At 38.6% G+C, this 17044-nt stretch overlaps 2 protein-coding genes across 2 annotated transcripts in view; both read right to left on the reverse strand.

The window, feature by feature from the left end:
* Positions 1-17044, reverse strand: part of LOC125874890 (uncharacterized) — a 942258-nt gene that overhangs the window by 703617 nt on the left and 221597 nt on the right. The gene's annotated exons all lie outside the window — the stretch shown is intronic.
* LOC125873817 (uncharacterized) lies at positions 2074-2727 on the reverse strand. Its single transcript, XM_049554666.1, has one exon. It carries the CDS (start codon positions 2725-2727, stop codon positions 2074-2076), a length of 654 nt encoding a protein of 217 aa, XP_049410623.1.

Below are 17044 nucleotides of genomic sequence, written 5' to 3' on the forward strand. Positions count from 1 at the left end.
TCATGTTTCACACAGAAATTCAAAACTAATAGTAAATTTCGTATATTACAAGACTTTGGTTTACACACCCATAAGAACAAAACATAAAGAGATACTTATATTACAACCCATGGTGACATGATCAAATTAGTGCTCAAAATTTCATGTAAATATACAACACCTAGATCATGTACAAGTCTCAAGGTTTATACAAAATATAGATGTCAATATGAAAATTTGATCTTCCTTAAGGCTCTTAAAATCTCCATCTCCAATGGCCAGTTTCATGCATCCTCTTGAATATTCCTTACGATAGAAAGAACTATCGCTAAGAATATAGTTTAGTGGTGCAAAAACTATAGGGTCGGAGCCCTCAGATTCACCAAGTTACCTTTCTCAAGTCATGGGCAGCATACTTCAACATAATAAATAAATAAATTAAACAATATATAAAGAGTAGACACTTCGATATTTAAAGATACAAATGTTAAGAACGCTCATAGCACCATTTCCAAGAGATTCAACAACAATGCTCGGACAATATATATACATCATGTTGTCAGACCAAGCACAAGCAGGTATCAAGAAGGACCGAATCCCTATATCAAGAAGGGTCAAAGCCCAATAATCAAGAGAACCAAGAACCATATTAAAAATGGTTTTCTAGTTCGTACATAAAATGGAAAACTTCCATTTTTAAGACGAACCAATAATCCAAAGTCAAGATGGCAAATGATCTGAATCAAGAGGCATGCCAATAGTGACAAAGTCATAGCCACAAGAAGGACAACGTCCCAACAAGACTGCCAAGTTATCAAACAATCCGTACAACTGGGCGAGTTACACAAGCGTCTTTAAGGTATTAAAGGATACCAACACGACAATGTAAAGTGAAAAGAGGTAACCAAGGTACCGAGGTCAACTTTCAGATATACCAGCAGTTAAAAGAGTGCAAGTACATGTTTATACACAAACCTCAGTTGTTTAGCAAAGTAACAATCAAACATAACTCCGCGAGTTCAGATCGTACACCAACCAACGTTTCAAGGTCCTCAACTTGTTCACGAGTATATACAACCTTAAAAATACAACTAAATAACTTCTTTAATTCCTACCAGCTCAATAATGTTGATGTAAAATAGGATTATCATGACAAGTAAGCTTAGCCTATACAAAACTATGCTCCCAAAACAGTAATTCTGGCCAGCCTAGTACCTCATGTAAAACTATACTTTATAACATTCATGAAAGATGTATATATATCTCTTAGGGTTGCAAACAAACAAAACTCACTACAAAATATATTTCGTATAAAAAGATATAATCAAAACACTAATAGTTGTTCATACAAGATTTGTAATTTCACAATATGGACAAAACTTTTCCTATGTTGCGTCCCATATTGCGAATTAATAACTGCTAAATTAGAGTTTTACATAAACATAAGAGTTGTAGGTCTACGAATTACGTATCCAAATCGTATTTCTTCAGTGTAAACAAATCTCATATGCATAAAATACCAAACAATACCAAGCTCAGAAACAAATTTTTTCACTTACCAAAAAGAAGTGTGTGTCTCCAATATCAGCCAAAAGGGCCAAGTTTTTCTCTTGTGATTTTTAAGAACAACTTGTTAGAAAATTTTCTAAGGTTCTTATACTTAAGGTGAGATGAATTTTACTAGAAGAGGTGTCAAAATATAGTCTCAAAGTGAGGCTACTCACATGTACATTTGTCACTTAAAGGGCTACCCAAAAAGCATACATATATACCTATATGTATAATCCTAGTACCAACACTTTCAATTTATATGCAATTCTAATTAGAAAATTACGTAAATACCCCCATACAATACCTTAAATTACGATCACAATTATGTTAAGCAAGGTTGCAAATATAAAAAAATTTCAAGTTCCCAAAATGAGAATAAAACATATTCTAGTAATTAACCAACGATGTATCGACATGCGAATGTTGGTCTAGTATTTAGGGTGTTACAATCTCTCTCCTTTAAAGAAATTTCATCTCGAAATTTACCTTAAACTAGTCCCGATACAAGTGCCGATATTGGGTCCTCATGTTTTCTTCTCTCTCCTATGTAGCTTCCTTCCCAGAATGGTTCCTCCAAAGTACCTTTACTAAGTGGATCCTCTTGTTTCTAAGTTTCTTTGTTTCTCGATCATCAATTCGGATGGGGTCTCCATTATAAGTCAAGTCAAGATTAACTTCAATAGATTCAACTGGAAGAACATGCGATGGATCAGAACGACATCTTCTGAGCATAGAAACATGAAAGAAATTGTGGATCTTGTCTAACTCCGGTTGCAAGGGTAATTTATATGCAACTGGTCCAACCTTTTCAATTATCTCATAAGGCCCAATCCATCGGGGACTAAGTTCTCCTTCTTGGCCAAAACTCATAATATTTTTCCATGGAGACACCTTTAAGAATACTTTATCTCCAACTTTATATTCAATGTCACGCCTTTTAAGATCAACATACGACTTTTGTCTATCTGAAGAAATATTTAGATGATCCTTGATAATTTTTACGTTGTCCTCTGTTTGTTGCACAATTTCAGGACCAACACACTTTCTTTCAACAACTTCACTCCAACAAAGAGGGGTCCAGCATTTTCTTCCGTATAGGGCTTCATAGGGAGGCATTCCAATACTCGATTGGTAGCTATTGTTATAAAAGAATTCTAAAAAAGCCAAGTGTTTGTCCCAACTACCCTCATACTCCATAATGCAAGCTTGAAGCATATCCTCCAAAATATTTATCACTCCTTCCGACTGGCCGTCTGTTTGAGGAGGGAACTAGTGCTAAATTTCAACTTAGTACCCAAAGCTTCCTGCAAGCTACCCCAAAATCTAGATATAAACCTTGGGTCTCGGTCAGATACAATAGACATAGGGATCCCATGTAGTCTTACAATCTCATTAATGTACAACTCGGCTAAACGCTCAAGTGAGTAATCCATTATGATTGCTAAGAAGTGACCATTCTTGGTTCACCTATCCACAATAACCCATATTGCATCATGATTTCTCTTAGTGTGAGGAAGTGCAGAAACAAAGTCCATAGTTATTCTCTCCCATTTCCATTATGGTATAGACAAGGGCTGTAGTAAACAAACTAGGACTTGATGTTCTGCCTTTACTTTTTGACAAACTAGACATTTCGAAATGAACTCCGCAATGTCTCTCTTCCTACCATTTCACCAATAATGTTCTTTTATGGCTTGGTACATCTTTGTACCTCCAGGATGCATTGCATATGTTGAAGTATGTGCTTCATTCAGTATTTTTCTCCTCAATTTGTCATCATTAGGGATGTTTAAGTTGTTCTATTAAAATAAGACACCATCCTCTCTTAATGTAAAATCAAGATTTTCCCCCTTTTGAACTTCTCTAGTCAGTTTTACAAGTTTCTCATATAACTTTTGTGCTTCCTCACTTGTACAAGTAAGATTGGCTTTACTTGCAAATTAGCAATAACTGAACCATTAGAATCAAGTGTGAAACAAACATTCATGGAACCTAACTCAGGGAGCAAAGGAAAAGGACTCAAAGAAATTCTTGCAAAGGATTTTCGACTTAAGGCACCTTCAACCGCATTGGCTTTAGCTGGATGATAACCAATGGTGCAGTCATAATCCTTGATGAGTTCAAGCCATCTACATTGTTCTAGGTTAAGCTCCTTCTGAGTATCCAAGTACTTTAGGCTCTTGTGATCACTAAATATATGACATTTCTCTCCAAACAAATAATGCCGCCATATTTTTAAAGCGAAGACTATAGCAGCAAGTTCAACAACATGAGTAGGATAACTCAATTCATGTGGTTTTAATTTCTGAGAGGCATAAGAAATAACCTTCCCTTTTTGCATCAAAACACATCTTAGACCATGGTGATAAGTGCCACTATATACTACCTACTCTTTCCCTTCAATTGGTAGAGTAAGTATAGGGGATTGAGTCAACAAGGATTTGAGAGTTTCAAAGATCTCTTGGCATTTGTCATCCCAAAAAAACTTTACTTCCTTCTACAAAAGCTTTGTCAAAGGGGAGGCGATAATGGAAAAGCCTTTCAAAAATCTTTTCTAGTACCCTGCTAAGCCAAAGAAACTTCTTAACTCGGTTGGACTTTTGGGAGGTCTCCATTCAACAACTGCTTGTATCTTACTAGGATCCACCTTCACGCCTTCGGTTGATACCACATGTCCCAGAAAAGCAACTTCATCAAGCCAAAATTCACACTTTGAAAGTTTAGAATAAAGTTCATTCTCTTTCTAAATTTTCAAAACAATCCGAACGTGTCTATTATGGCCTTCACTACTTCTGGAAAATATTAAAATATCATCTATAAAGACAACCATAGACTGATCAAGATAAGGCTTGAATACCCGATTCATTAGATCCATGAATACCGCAAGAGAATTTGACAATTCGAGTGGCATCACCAAAAATTCATAATGACCATCCCGAGTTCTAAAAGCAGGATTTGGAATATCTGAAATGACCCAAAACGTTCTTAAAAATGTGCTTCGGAAGTCACCGGAAACTTGTTTAGCTATATCAAAAAAATCCATTACAGTTTTCAAAAATCCGACTTCATATTCTTGTTTAGGGGGTCAAATTGAGTGGGAAATGGGTCTATCCCAAATTTTAGAGTAACCGTATCAAAATTCAAAATTTCCAAGTGAAGCCTTTTTCGAGGGTCTACTTTGGAGGGTCATATCTCCCAGAACACAAATAATTGGATGGCGCATAACATATACATGGAAAGCCCTTTGAGTTACCTACCTAACGCACTTCGTTTCACCTCATTCGGAGTTCGGACGAAGAAGTTATGCCCATTTTCGTAAATTCTGTCCGGCAGGAAATGCAATTTCCAGTGAGCGTTTTTAATGTTCACCCGCCTCATTTGTTTTCTAAGTGTTGGACCATTTTTCGAAAAGGCATATGTTATTTCCTATATAACATTAGTTCAATTCCCATCTCTAAAACATTTCCCAAAACACCTCTCCCATACTTAGACACATTTTCTCTCAAGTTCTCTCAAGAACCCTAATCCAAAACCTTCCTCAAGATTCAAGAGACTCTTGCTCCAAGTTCCAAGCTTCCATTGAGGACACTCTCAAGACCTTCATAAGAACTCAAGGTATGTGGTGTTGAACTCATGGGTCCTTCCACCCATAGTGCCTAGACTCAATTTTACTCACTAATTTATGGTTTAAGTTAAGATTCATAAATTAGTCTTGTTCTTTGTAATAATTTCCTGCACATTGAATTGTAAACATGAAAAGTGACTGTTTTGAGCATGTTGTGACTCTAGAACTTGAATCTAAATTTGGAATGGATGTGGAGATTTTTATGTGGTATTGTGGGTGTTAAAAAGGTGTTGTTGTAGGTTGTTCACTGGTTTGGCTGCGTAATTACTATCCTATTTTCCATGCTCTTTGATTCTATTACATGCCTTCAAGGTGTTTGACAAAATGTCCAACTATGGAGAATTGATGAATCGATGTTTTAAAGCTTGAGTTATGAGATGTATGGCAATCCAGAGATGTGTTGATGACAAACTAAGCTTGTGTATATGTTCATTCCATACGTGAGATTGCATTAGATCCTAATGGGAATTTCCTATATAAAGTGTTGCATGACCATGCTCGATCCGGGGGAAAAGAACCGGACAACCATGTGAGAGGTTTATATCTCACCACCTACGATACTTGGGGTGTGACCAACATCAACCATGTGAGAGGTTAATATCTCACCACCTAGGATACTTAGGGTGTGAGCAACATCAACCATATGAGAGGTTTATATCTCACCACCTAGGATGCTTGGGGTGTGATCAACATCAACCATGTGAGGGGTTTATACCTTGCCACCTGGGTGTCCAGGTGTGAACGGCATCCCCATCCTAAGTTGGGGTTATAGATTGGTTGGATCATGCATACACATATGATATCTACTATTAGTGTAGATTTACTTAAACATGTTTTGACTTCACTTTGATCATACATCCTCATATTGTTATTCATAATCCCTATGAAATCATTTCTTGTATTTCGATTGTGTCCTTAACTATTGTTGTGTTGCACCCCGCATACTTAGTACATTCCAAGTAATAACGCATATTTTGCCTACATGATGTCACCATGTAGGGACCGGAGCTACTCTTGATCCTTCTTTCCATTCACGTGGCTAGTACGGTGCTTATTCGAGTTTGTTGGTGAGTCCTCAATGATTCGAGGGCTATGTTATGTTTCCTACTCCTATGTTTTGAGACTTTAGTTTGCAATTGTATTTTGACTATGAGGGGAGCCGGTAGTATGTCATGGCCCCCGTCCTATCTATGTATGTAGAGGTGCGCGTTGGACAAGTATTTTGTAAATGAGTTTGACTCTTGTTCTATCATGTAATTTTGAAATGGTTTGCCCTTAGTCCCTATTTCCCGTTAATTAATGTTGTCTGTACTTCCGCAACCAATGAAGTGTGATGACAAGTTTGAGAGGCTTGTTTGGGGTTCCTTCGGGTTCCTCATTCGCCATGTCACGTCTAGGCCCTAGGCTTGGGTCGTGACAAGATTGGTATCAAAGCACTAGGTTGTTAAATCCTCGGAGTCCAACACACCGCGTTGAGTAGAGTCCTAATCATGGTTGTGAAGCGCGCCACGACTATGAATGGGAGGCTACAAAACGTTTTAGGAAAGGTTTCCCTTCTTCATGTTCTATGTCGTGCTTAGAGTGCGATAAGGTGATTCCTCCCTAACGCTTGTTCTTTGGATTGCTAGATCATCATGCCAAACATGAGGGGAAGACGGGCCCGATCACCGGAAGAGCCACCCACCAATGGTGAGCTCCGTGATGCACTCACCATGCTTGCACAAGTGGTAGCTAACCAAGTGCAACAAGGAGCCCAAGCTCCTCGAACTACCACCCCGGGGGAAAGGGTGAGAGATTTCATGAGGATGAACCCTCCGGTCTTCCATGGTTCAAAGGTGGATGAGGACCCGCAAGAGTTCATCGATGAGGTATGCAAAATCTTGACCATTATGGATGTTGGTGCTTGTGAGAAGGCGGAATTGGCGGCCTACCAACTCAAGGGGGTTGCTCAAATTTGGTTTGATCAATGGAAGGGTGAGAAAGGTAATGGCTATGTGGTGTTGTGGGAGGAGTTTAAACTTGCTTTCCTTAATAGGTTCTTCCCTCTTGAGCTTAGGGAGGCAAAGTTGGTGGAGTTCATGAACTTGAAGCAAGGAGCTATGAGTGTGAGGGAGTATGCCCTCAAATTTGTCCAACTCTCCAAGTATGCACCTCACTTGGTGGCCGACTCTAGGTCGAGGATGAACAAATTTGTGATGGGTGTATCCGACTTGGTTAGTGAGGAGTGTCGGTCCGCTATGCTCATTGGAGATATGGATTTGTCTCGGTTGATGACTTATGCCGAGCAAATGGAGGAGGAGAAATTGAGGAAGAGAAGGGGGCACGAGGCCAAGAGGGCCCGATTGGAGAATAGGTTCCCTAAGGGTGCTAGATTTCATCAAGGCCGAGGAAACCCTCATGTCAACCGGGGATTTGCTATCAATGTTCCTAGACCTCAAGGGGGAGGTGAAGTGGGTTCTATGGATGTATGCCCTAAGTGTGGGAGGAAGCATGGTGGTCCTTGCATGAAGGGTTCGGGTGCTTGCTTTGAATGTGGAGAAGTGGGTCATAAGAGGTTTGAATGTCCCAAGATCCGCAACAAGGTCCGAAGTGCTAACACTACTCCTTTGGGTAGAGGTGCTTCTCAAAGTGGTGCCCCAAGGGACAATCGATTTTATGCTTTGCATGGTAGACAAGGTGTTAATGAGACTCCGGATGTGGTGACCGGTATGTTGCAAATCTTTGATCTTGATGTTTATACTTTGATTGATCCGGGTGCCACCCTTTCCTTTGTTACCCCCTTAGTTGCTAGAAAATTTCATGTCGAGTCGGAATTGTTGCATGAGTCATATGAAGTATCTACTCCCATTGGTGTCTCTATTGTTGCTAGAAAAGTGTATAGAAATTGTCCGGTTTGCATATTGAATAAGTTGTTGCCTTGTGATCTTGTTGAGTTGAACATGGTGGATTTTGATGTTATTCTTGGGATGGATTGGTTGCATGCATATTATGCTTCTATTGATTGTAGAACTCGTAAAGTCAAGTTCCGATTTCCTAATGAACCCGTCCTTGAGTGGGAGAGTCGGGATGTTATGGTGAAGGGGAAATTCATTTCTTGCATTAAAGCCCATAGGTTGATTTCTTAAGGGTGCTTGTACCATATTGTGAGAGTCAATGATGTGGAGTCCAAAGTCCCTCATGTTGAGTCTATTCCGATTGTTAATGAGTTTTTAGATGCCTTCCCAGAAGACCTTCCCGGTGTCCCTCCCAAAAGGGAGATAGATCTTGGTGTAGACCTCCTTCCCGATATTCAACCTATTTCTATCCGCCCTTACCATATGGCCCCGATGGAGTTGAAAGAGTTGAAAGAGCAATTAAAAGATTTTGTTAGAGAAGGGGTTTATTAGACCTAGTCATTCTCCCTAGGGTGCTCCGGTTTTGTTTGTGAAGAAGAAAGATGGGTCTCTTAGAATGTGTATTGATTATCGACAACTTAATAGGGTCACCGTCAAGAATAGGTATCCTCTTCCAAGGATTGACGATTTATTTGACCAATTGCATGGGGCTAGTCACTTCTCGAAGATTGATCTTCGGTCAGGGTATCATCAAGTGAAGGTGAGGGAGTGTGATATTCTCAAGATGGCCTTTCGTACTAGGTATGGGCACTATGGGTTTGTGGTGATGTCTTTCGGGTTGACTAATGCTCCGGCTCTCTTTATGGATTTGATGAATAGGGTTTTCAAACCCTACCTTGATTCTTTTGTGGTGGTGTTTATAGATGACATCTTGATCTATTCTTGGGGTGAGGAAGAGCACAAGGGTCACTTGAGGGTTGTACTCCAAAGATTGAGGGAAGAGAAGTTGTACATTAAATATGAAAAGTGTGAGTTTTGGTTGAAGGAAGTTGCTTTCCTAGGCCATGTGGTGTCGGGGGATGGTATTAAGGTGGATCCTAAGAAGACCGATGTTATTAGGAATTGGCCTAGACCTTTGACCCCGTCGGATATAAGGAGTTTCTTGGGTTAACGGGTTAATATATGAGATTTGTGGAAGGGTTTTCTTCTCTTGCTTCTCCTATGACTAAGTTGACTCAAAAAAAGGCTAAATTTGTGTGGTCGGATGAGTGTGAGGAAAGCTTCCAAACTTTGAAAGAAAGGCTTGTGTCCGCTCCTATTTTGTCACTTTCGGATGGGTTAGAAGGTTTTGTTGTTTATTGTGATGCTTCCCGTATTGGTTTGGGTTGTGTGTTGATGCAAAGTGGTAAGGTTATAGCCTATGCTTCTAGGCAACTTAAGGTTCACGAGTATATACAACCTTAAAAATACAATTAAATAACATCTTTAATTCCTAGAGGATCCATAATGTTTATGTAAAACAAGATTATCATCATAAGTAAGCTTAGCCTGTACAAATAAGACTATGCTCCCAAAACAGTAATTCTGGCCAGCCTAGTACCTCATGTCGTAACCTAGATTTGAAAAGTAAAACGGAAAAACTAGGCTTTATAACCTGCATGAATAATGTAGATACATTTCTTAGGGTTGCAAACAAACAAGAATGATCGCAAAATATATTTTGTATAAATATATATATTCAAAACACTAACAATTGTTCATACATGATTTGTAATTTCAAAATCTGGAAAGAACTTGTCCTATGTTGCGTCCCATATTGCGAATTAATAACAACTAAATTAGAGTTTTACATAAACATAAGAGTTGTAGGTCTACGAATTATCTTCCCAAATCATATTTATTCACTGTAAACTAAATTCTAGAGAAAGAGATATGCATAAAATATCAAACACTACCCAGGTCAGAAACATATTTTGTCACTTACCAAAAAGAAGTGCGTGTCTCAAAATCCAGCCAAAAGGGCCAAGTTTTTCTCTTGTGATTTTGAAGAAAAACTTGTTAGATAATGTTCTAAGGTTCTTATACTTCAGGTTAGATGAATTTTACTTGAAGAGGTGTCAAAATATAGTCTCGAAGTGAGGCTAGTCACATGTACAACTATCACTAAAATGGTTGCCCAAATAAAAGTAGGCTGCCCAAAAAGCATACAAATATACCAATATGTATATACCTAGTACCAACACTTTCAATTTACATGCAATTCTAATTGGAAAATTACGTAAATACAACCATACAGTACCTTAAATTAGGATCACAATTATTTTCAGCAAGGTTGCAAATATCACAAAATTTCTAGTTACCAAAGTGAGAATAAAACATATTCTAGTAACTAATCAATGGTGTATCGACATGGGAATGTTGGTCTAGTATTTAGGGGTGTTACACGCTTTGTGTATAGATTGTATTTAGGCTCCATGAAATTCTGTAGAGCATTGATTTTTAGGTTGGAGATGATAGTTCCACCTTGAACATGTGTAATGACTCGGAAAATGATAGGTTAAGCAAGAGCCTATGACTTTGTGTTGACTTTATAATGAGGTTCTATGAGGGGTTTTTATGTAATTTCATTTTAATTGTGTTACATCCGACAATTTAAAATGAATATGAAGTAGCTTGAAATTGGAAGTAGTCACTTTTGGAAAAAGTTCAGAACCTGGAAATTTGGTTAAGTGTGGGAAATCAGTGAGTTTTTGGCCAACTTTGAGCAGTCATAACTCCTAGCTCAGGATGATCCAGGAGTAGTTCCAGTTATGTTTGGAAAGCCCTTGGAACGATCTTTCCAACGCCACCGAGTTTGCTCGATTCCGAGTTCGTATGAGCGAGTTATGCCCTTTGAAAGTTGGGCAGTTAGCAAGGAGTCCGTCCGGAAATTTAAGGGCATTTTGGTCTTTTCACAAATCTTTTCTTTTGAGGTTATATTATTGTGTTAGGCTGATTGTGGATCATTTTTGTTCCATTTTAAAAGAGTAAGAGTTAGGGTTCTTGAGTGAAGAAGAGAAGAAGAGGGGAAGAAGAAGAAGAAGAAGTTGGAGCTAGGATTGAAGATTTTGAGTTCTTTCTTCTTCAATTCTCGTGGGTTTTCAACTTAGAGGTATGGGGATCCTTTATCCTTGATTATTCTTCCTTTCAAGGAGCTCAATTCAAATGATTCAAAGTTCTTCCAAAAACACAAAAATCCTAATTTCGATTCTAAGCATGGGTTCTTGCATTAAATGATTTTTTTTGATGATTTACGTTATTAATGGTGTCTATTGATGGTTTTAAGAAAGAAATTTCCATGAACCCATGTCTTGGCAAGTTTCCTAAAGTTGGCTTATGAAGTGGGTTTATTATTTATGATTGAATGATGATGGAAGTATGCTTGGATTGAGTTGAATAGTTGACTTCTATTATTATCTATGCTTATCTATTGTGAATTGTTGGAGAGTTGAGGAATGGTGATTGTGGCTTGGGAAAAAGGGTAAGTGGACCTAACTTCATTGTTAAGGTAGAATTGATATAGAATTGTGATAGATTGATGTGTGATCCACTTATGGTGGAGGTGTTTACTTATTGAATGTATTGTGTTTATGGCCTTGGAGGCATTATATGAGGAATTGAAGTGTTGACATGATATCATATATGTGAATGTGATGTGAAGGACTTGAATGAGAATCAAATGAAGTAAAGGCAATCATGTTGTGAATATAAAGGTGTTCATGTGATCTCAAGGTGATCTTGTTTAAAGTGTTATTGTATTGTGATTGAAAGTGTGTCCTCTATTATTGTTCATATGTGATGATGATGGAATGTGAAGGATCTTTATAATGTGATGTGTGTCTTGACTTGGTAGACTTAGGTGCCTCTTCTTGATACATTAGAAGCTTTGTTGAATATGAATCGATAGGATATGGCATTCCTTTCGGATGTAAGTGACGAAACCTGTTTTTGAGCTGGATAGTGTTTGGTATTTTAGGCATATCTCTTGCTCTAGAACTTAGTTTGCAGTGAATAAATATGATTTGGAAAGCTAACTCGTATACCTACAACTTTTATGTTTATGTAAAATTCTAATTTAACTGTTATGGATACGAAATATGGGACGCAACATAGGGCAAGTTCTGCCCAGATTCCGAGAATTGAAATCCTGCATGACCAGCGGCTAGTGTCTTGACTATATCTTTTTGTACAAAATATATTTTGCGGTGATCCTTGTTTGTTTGCAACCCTAAGAGATGTATCTACATCTTTCATGAAGGTTATAAAGTCTAGTTCTGCCATTTTCCTTTTCAAATCTAAGATGCAACATGAGGTACTAGGCTGGCCAGATTCACTGTTTTGGGAGCATAGTTGTATTTGTACATGCTAGGCTTACTTATGATGATGATCCTATTTTACGTCAACATTACTGAGCTAATAGAAGTTAAATAAGTTATGTAATTGTATTTCTAAGGTTGATATACTCGTGAACAAGTTGAGGTATGTGGGTTTGATTGTGGAAACCTTCCTTTCCACAAGTCCAACCATTTATCCTCTATTTCTACTTCAAGTTTATGGGTCCTTATGATTATTTATGAACTCTTGAATTATGGAATTACTACTACACATCCTATTATGGTCTATTTTGCATATTATCATGAAATGGAATTATTATGTGATGTTTATGGTTTTCATGCTTCCATGATCAAATTATGAAGGTTGATATATATGTATGTTGTTGGTGGGCTGATTTATATGGATTTTGGAATTGGTTGGACTTAGTATTCTTGAAATACAAGATTTCATTTACATGAACAATAGCCCACCTTGTGTTTGATAAAATGCCCATTTATAGAATTCTTAGGAAATGGAAGGTCCAATGTACGTCCTATGAATCGGATGGTTATATAATTACTGAAATGATGATGAAATGGACACATGTATATTGTTTTCTCTATATAAGTGTTGTGAGTCGACCAAGCCTAGTACGGGGGGTAGTAGGCCCGTATAACCATATCGAGGGGTTGGTACCTTGGTTGCCTAGTACGGGGGGTAGTAGGCCCGTATAACCATATCGAGGGGTTGGTACCTTGGTTGCCTAGTACGGGGGGTAGTAGGCCCGTATAACCATATCGAGGGGTTGGTACCTTGGTTGCCTAGTACGGGGGGTAGTAGGCCCGTATAACCATATCGAGGGGTTGGTACCTTGGTTGCCTAGTACGGGGGGTAGTAGGCCCGTATAACCATATCGAGGGGTTGGTACCTTGGTTGCCTAGTACGGGGGGTAGTAGGCCCGTATAACCATATCGAGGGGTTGGTACCTTGGTTGCCTAGTACGGGGGGTAGTAGGCCCGTATAACCATATCGAGGGGTTGGTACCTTGGTTGCCTAGTACGGGGGGTAGTAGGCCCGTATAACCATATCGAGGGGTTTGTACCTTGGTCCCTAGCTCGGGGGGTGGTAGGCCCGGGTAACCACATTGAGGGGTTTGTACCTCTTTCGCCTCTCCAAGGGGGTGGTAGGCCTTGGAAATACTATATTGATGGTCACTCACCACACATGTACTATGCCCCACTAAATATGATTTATTTTATGTAAGCATCATTATACATATCATCTCATTAATATGCTATCTATCGGGTATGATTATGCACTTTGCCTATAAAGTCCTTATCTAAGGTAATCTTGGGGAACACTTAAGTGTGCTTGAAGAGGATTGTGTGGGCGGTCACTTCTTGTCTCACTCAAGTGTGTCTTAAGGTTATATTAGGTAGAGGTCCTATGGTAATGAAATGACATGTGTCCTTCTAAAGTTAAGCATGGGTTGTATATGGATTTATGTTAAGTATATGTATGGTTGGCTATGGTCTTATATGTTAATGTTGACTTGTATTATGTCTCTTATACTTGTAAAGGAAAGGTTTTATCAAAGGATATGAAAGCATACATTTCTTGTAAATGTCCGTTGTGCATATTTTCTTGCATGGTCTCCATACTTAGTACTTAATTGTGCTAACCCCTTTCTTTCGCTTTTTGACTAAAGTGTAGGGATTTGGAGATGGTGATATGTCATGGCTACTTGATAGGTTTTTAAGAGTTGAAGATGAAGACTTGGTGAGTCCTCATAGATTCGAGGGCAATAACCAACATGTTCTTTTTTTATGTCTCTCTAGTATTTGCTTAAGTTTTGAGTGGGCTTAGTCCCAATGTTATATTCAGGTATTAGATGGTTTTGAGACATATTGTATAAAGTCTAGAAAGTCTTCCGCTTGCTATTTATTGAAAGTATCTTCGTGTGTGAAGAAAGTTTTTAATTCCTTATGGTTTTGGTGTCTATGCGATGAATGAATGCTAAGAGGCTTGTATTAGACCTCTTCGAGGTCGAGTACGCCGGTTACGACTAGGGGGTGCTCCCGGGTCGTGACAAACTTGGTATCAGAGCATAAGTTTTCGGGATGGTCTTAGGTTGTCTCAAAACCACATCTAGTAGAGTCTTGTTCATAATGTGAAGCGCGCCACATTATGAATAGGAGGCTATTGGGTGCTAAGAAAGTTTCACTTCTTCATTCTTTTAGTCGTGCCATGGAGTTTCTCTTTATAATGTCTTCCCTTGTTCTGTATGTGATGGTCATTTGGGTGTAAACTTTGAGGAAGTTTTAATGTTGCAAGGGTTGAGGGAGAGAGAATGTTGGTTGTGATGCCAACTATGACTTGGTGACCTAGTAGGTGCGAGGTGAAAGATTGTGGTGACGACTTTAGTATGAATGGGATTCCTTTGGTTATGCGTGTTATTGGTAGTATCCGGCTTAGTCATGAGGAAGTTTTGTGATGTGTTGAAGGAATTTGTGAAATGTGTGGTGATTTAGAAATGCTAGGTGTAATGAGTATAAAAGCCTAGTGTTGTTTTGATCCAATATTAGGATGGAAGGAGGTGAATTTGAAAGAACTAGTAAGAGTATTCTCCCGAGTGGGGGATAATATAACTAGATGGTAAGGCCCTTAAGTGTCTTTGATGTTCATGAGTTAGGCTTGATTGAAGTTTTATTTTAAGAGGTTTAGTGAATAAAAGAGTTGGGTAAGAATGGTTTTGGTAAGATTGATGGTATCTTCATTGAAATTGTTGTTGAGAAGTGTTGATATCCTTACCTACTTCTATATGTGCTTACTCAAGCCTAAAACAAAGAGTTCCTAGAAGCTTGGGTTATGTTTTGGAGTCTTATGTGAAAAAGAGTTTACCATGGTTTCCTTATGTCATGCATGTTTTAAATGAATTCTTGTTAAATGAGAAAATGAGTTTTCATGAATTTTGTTCCTCATGTAATAATGCATCCATGATAAGTTACCTAAATGTTGCATGAGTTGACTTATGAGCATGTTTAAAAGTGTTTTGATGATGTTGCCTAAAGTGCTTCTATGAGAAAGTTGCATGATGTGCATTTAGCATAAGTTGTCTATTTGTTTTATGAGGTGATAATGTGAGCATGCTTACTCGAGTTTTGGAGAAGGTTGCATGATGTGCTTTAATGAGAAAATTGCATATTGTGTCCTTTGATGTTATGATGAGCATGAGATGATTTGGAGAGGGAAGTACCTCCAATGAAATGAAATGAGAAATGAGAAAAGGTAAAGATGATGCATAAGGAGTTAGTAGATGTTGTGCCTACTTTCTTGAATTGCATGAAGTTGTGTGGAACTTTCTATGTGGAGTTGATGTTTCCTCCTATATTTATGCATTTGTATTGATGTTGTATGCATGTTGATGGACTGTTTACTTGAGTCGTTACCCCTTATGTGTTTAAAGTGTCATTCGAGTACGAATGTTCCCAAGTGAGGGATAATGTAATGACTCGGAAAATGATAGGTTAAGCAAGAGCCTATGACTTTGTGTTGACTTTATAATGAGGTTCTATGAGGGGTTTTTATGTATTTTCGTTTTGATTGTGTTACATCCGACAATTTAAAATGAATATGAAGTAGCTTGAAATTGGAAGTAGTCACTTTTGGAAAATTCCGGAGGCATACCAAGAAAATCAGTCGGAAACAATTCTCTAAATTCTGACACCACAAGGATACACTCAATAGATTGAGATTCAACCTCAACATCTCGAATATGAGCAAAATATGACAAATAACCCTGCCCTACAAGTTTCCTAGCCTAAATGAAGGATATGATCTTAGCTTTCTTAGGCTTGTACACCCCTTGCCACTCTAACTTTTCCCTCTGGGAATTTCTAGGGTTACACAGTTAGCATTACAATTAAGCAAATCATAATAGGGGGACAACCAATTCATCCTAAGATTATATCAAAGTCAATGATATCCAAAATTACCAAATCGGCCCAAGTTTGAAAACCCATAAACAAAATAGGACAAGAATGTTAGACATGGGTGACTATCACAGACTCTCCACCTGGGGTAGAAACATGGATGTGCGCATCAAGTATATCATAATTCATATTAAATTCTGATGCAAATCGAACGGACACATAATAATAAGTATAAAACGGATCAAATAACACATTAGTCATCCGGTCACAAAAAAGAATAGTTCCTGCGATTAATATGTCAAACGCCTCAACCTCAGTCTTACCCGGAAAGGCATAACACTGAGACCTATCATCATGACTGGCGACTTTCCTGTCTGGCTGCACTGTACGCTGCCTGCATTACCAATTCCCCAACCTTCACGGCCTCGCTGACTTCCTCCTCGCCCACCTTGTGGATGCCCTCGACCATTATTACCATTTCCCGTGGGTACCAATGCTCTAGTCTACTGCTAAGCGCAATCCATCATGCGCAGGTGGGGACAATCTCTCCTCATATCCCCATATTCTTCAAAGTTATAGCAAGTATGATCAAAAGATGGTCTACCGCTCACCGAAGGTGGGGCTCTTTGGCTATCTTGAATCAAATTCTGAGGTCGATTTCCGGAGCAATTACCTGTATAAGTGAGCATAGCGGACTAAATTGACCAGTCTGCAAGTGTTGGCCTCCCTGAGCCTCTAGAGTAAGAACCCTGAAAGTTTCCTAAATTCTT

Source organism: Solanum stenotomum, chromosome 8 (genome assembly GCF_019186545.1).
Source record: "Solanum stenotomum isolate F172 chromosome 8, ASM1918654v1, whole genome shotgun sequence".
NCBI lineage: Eukaryota > Viridiplantae > Streptophyta > Magnoliopsida > Solanales > Solanaceae > Solanum > Solanum stenotomum.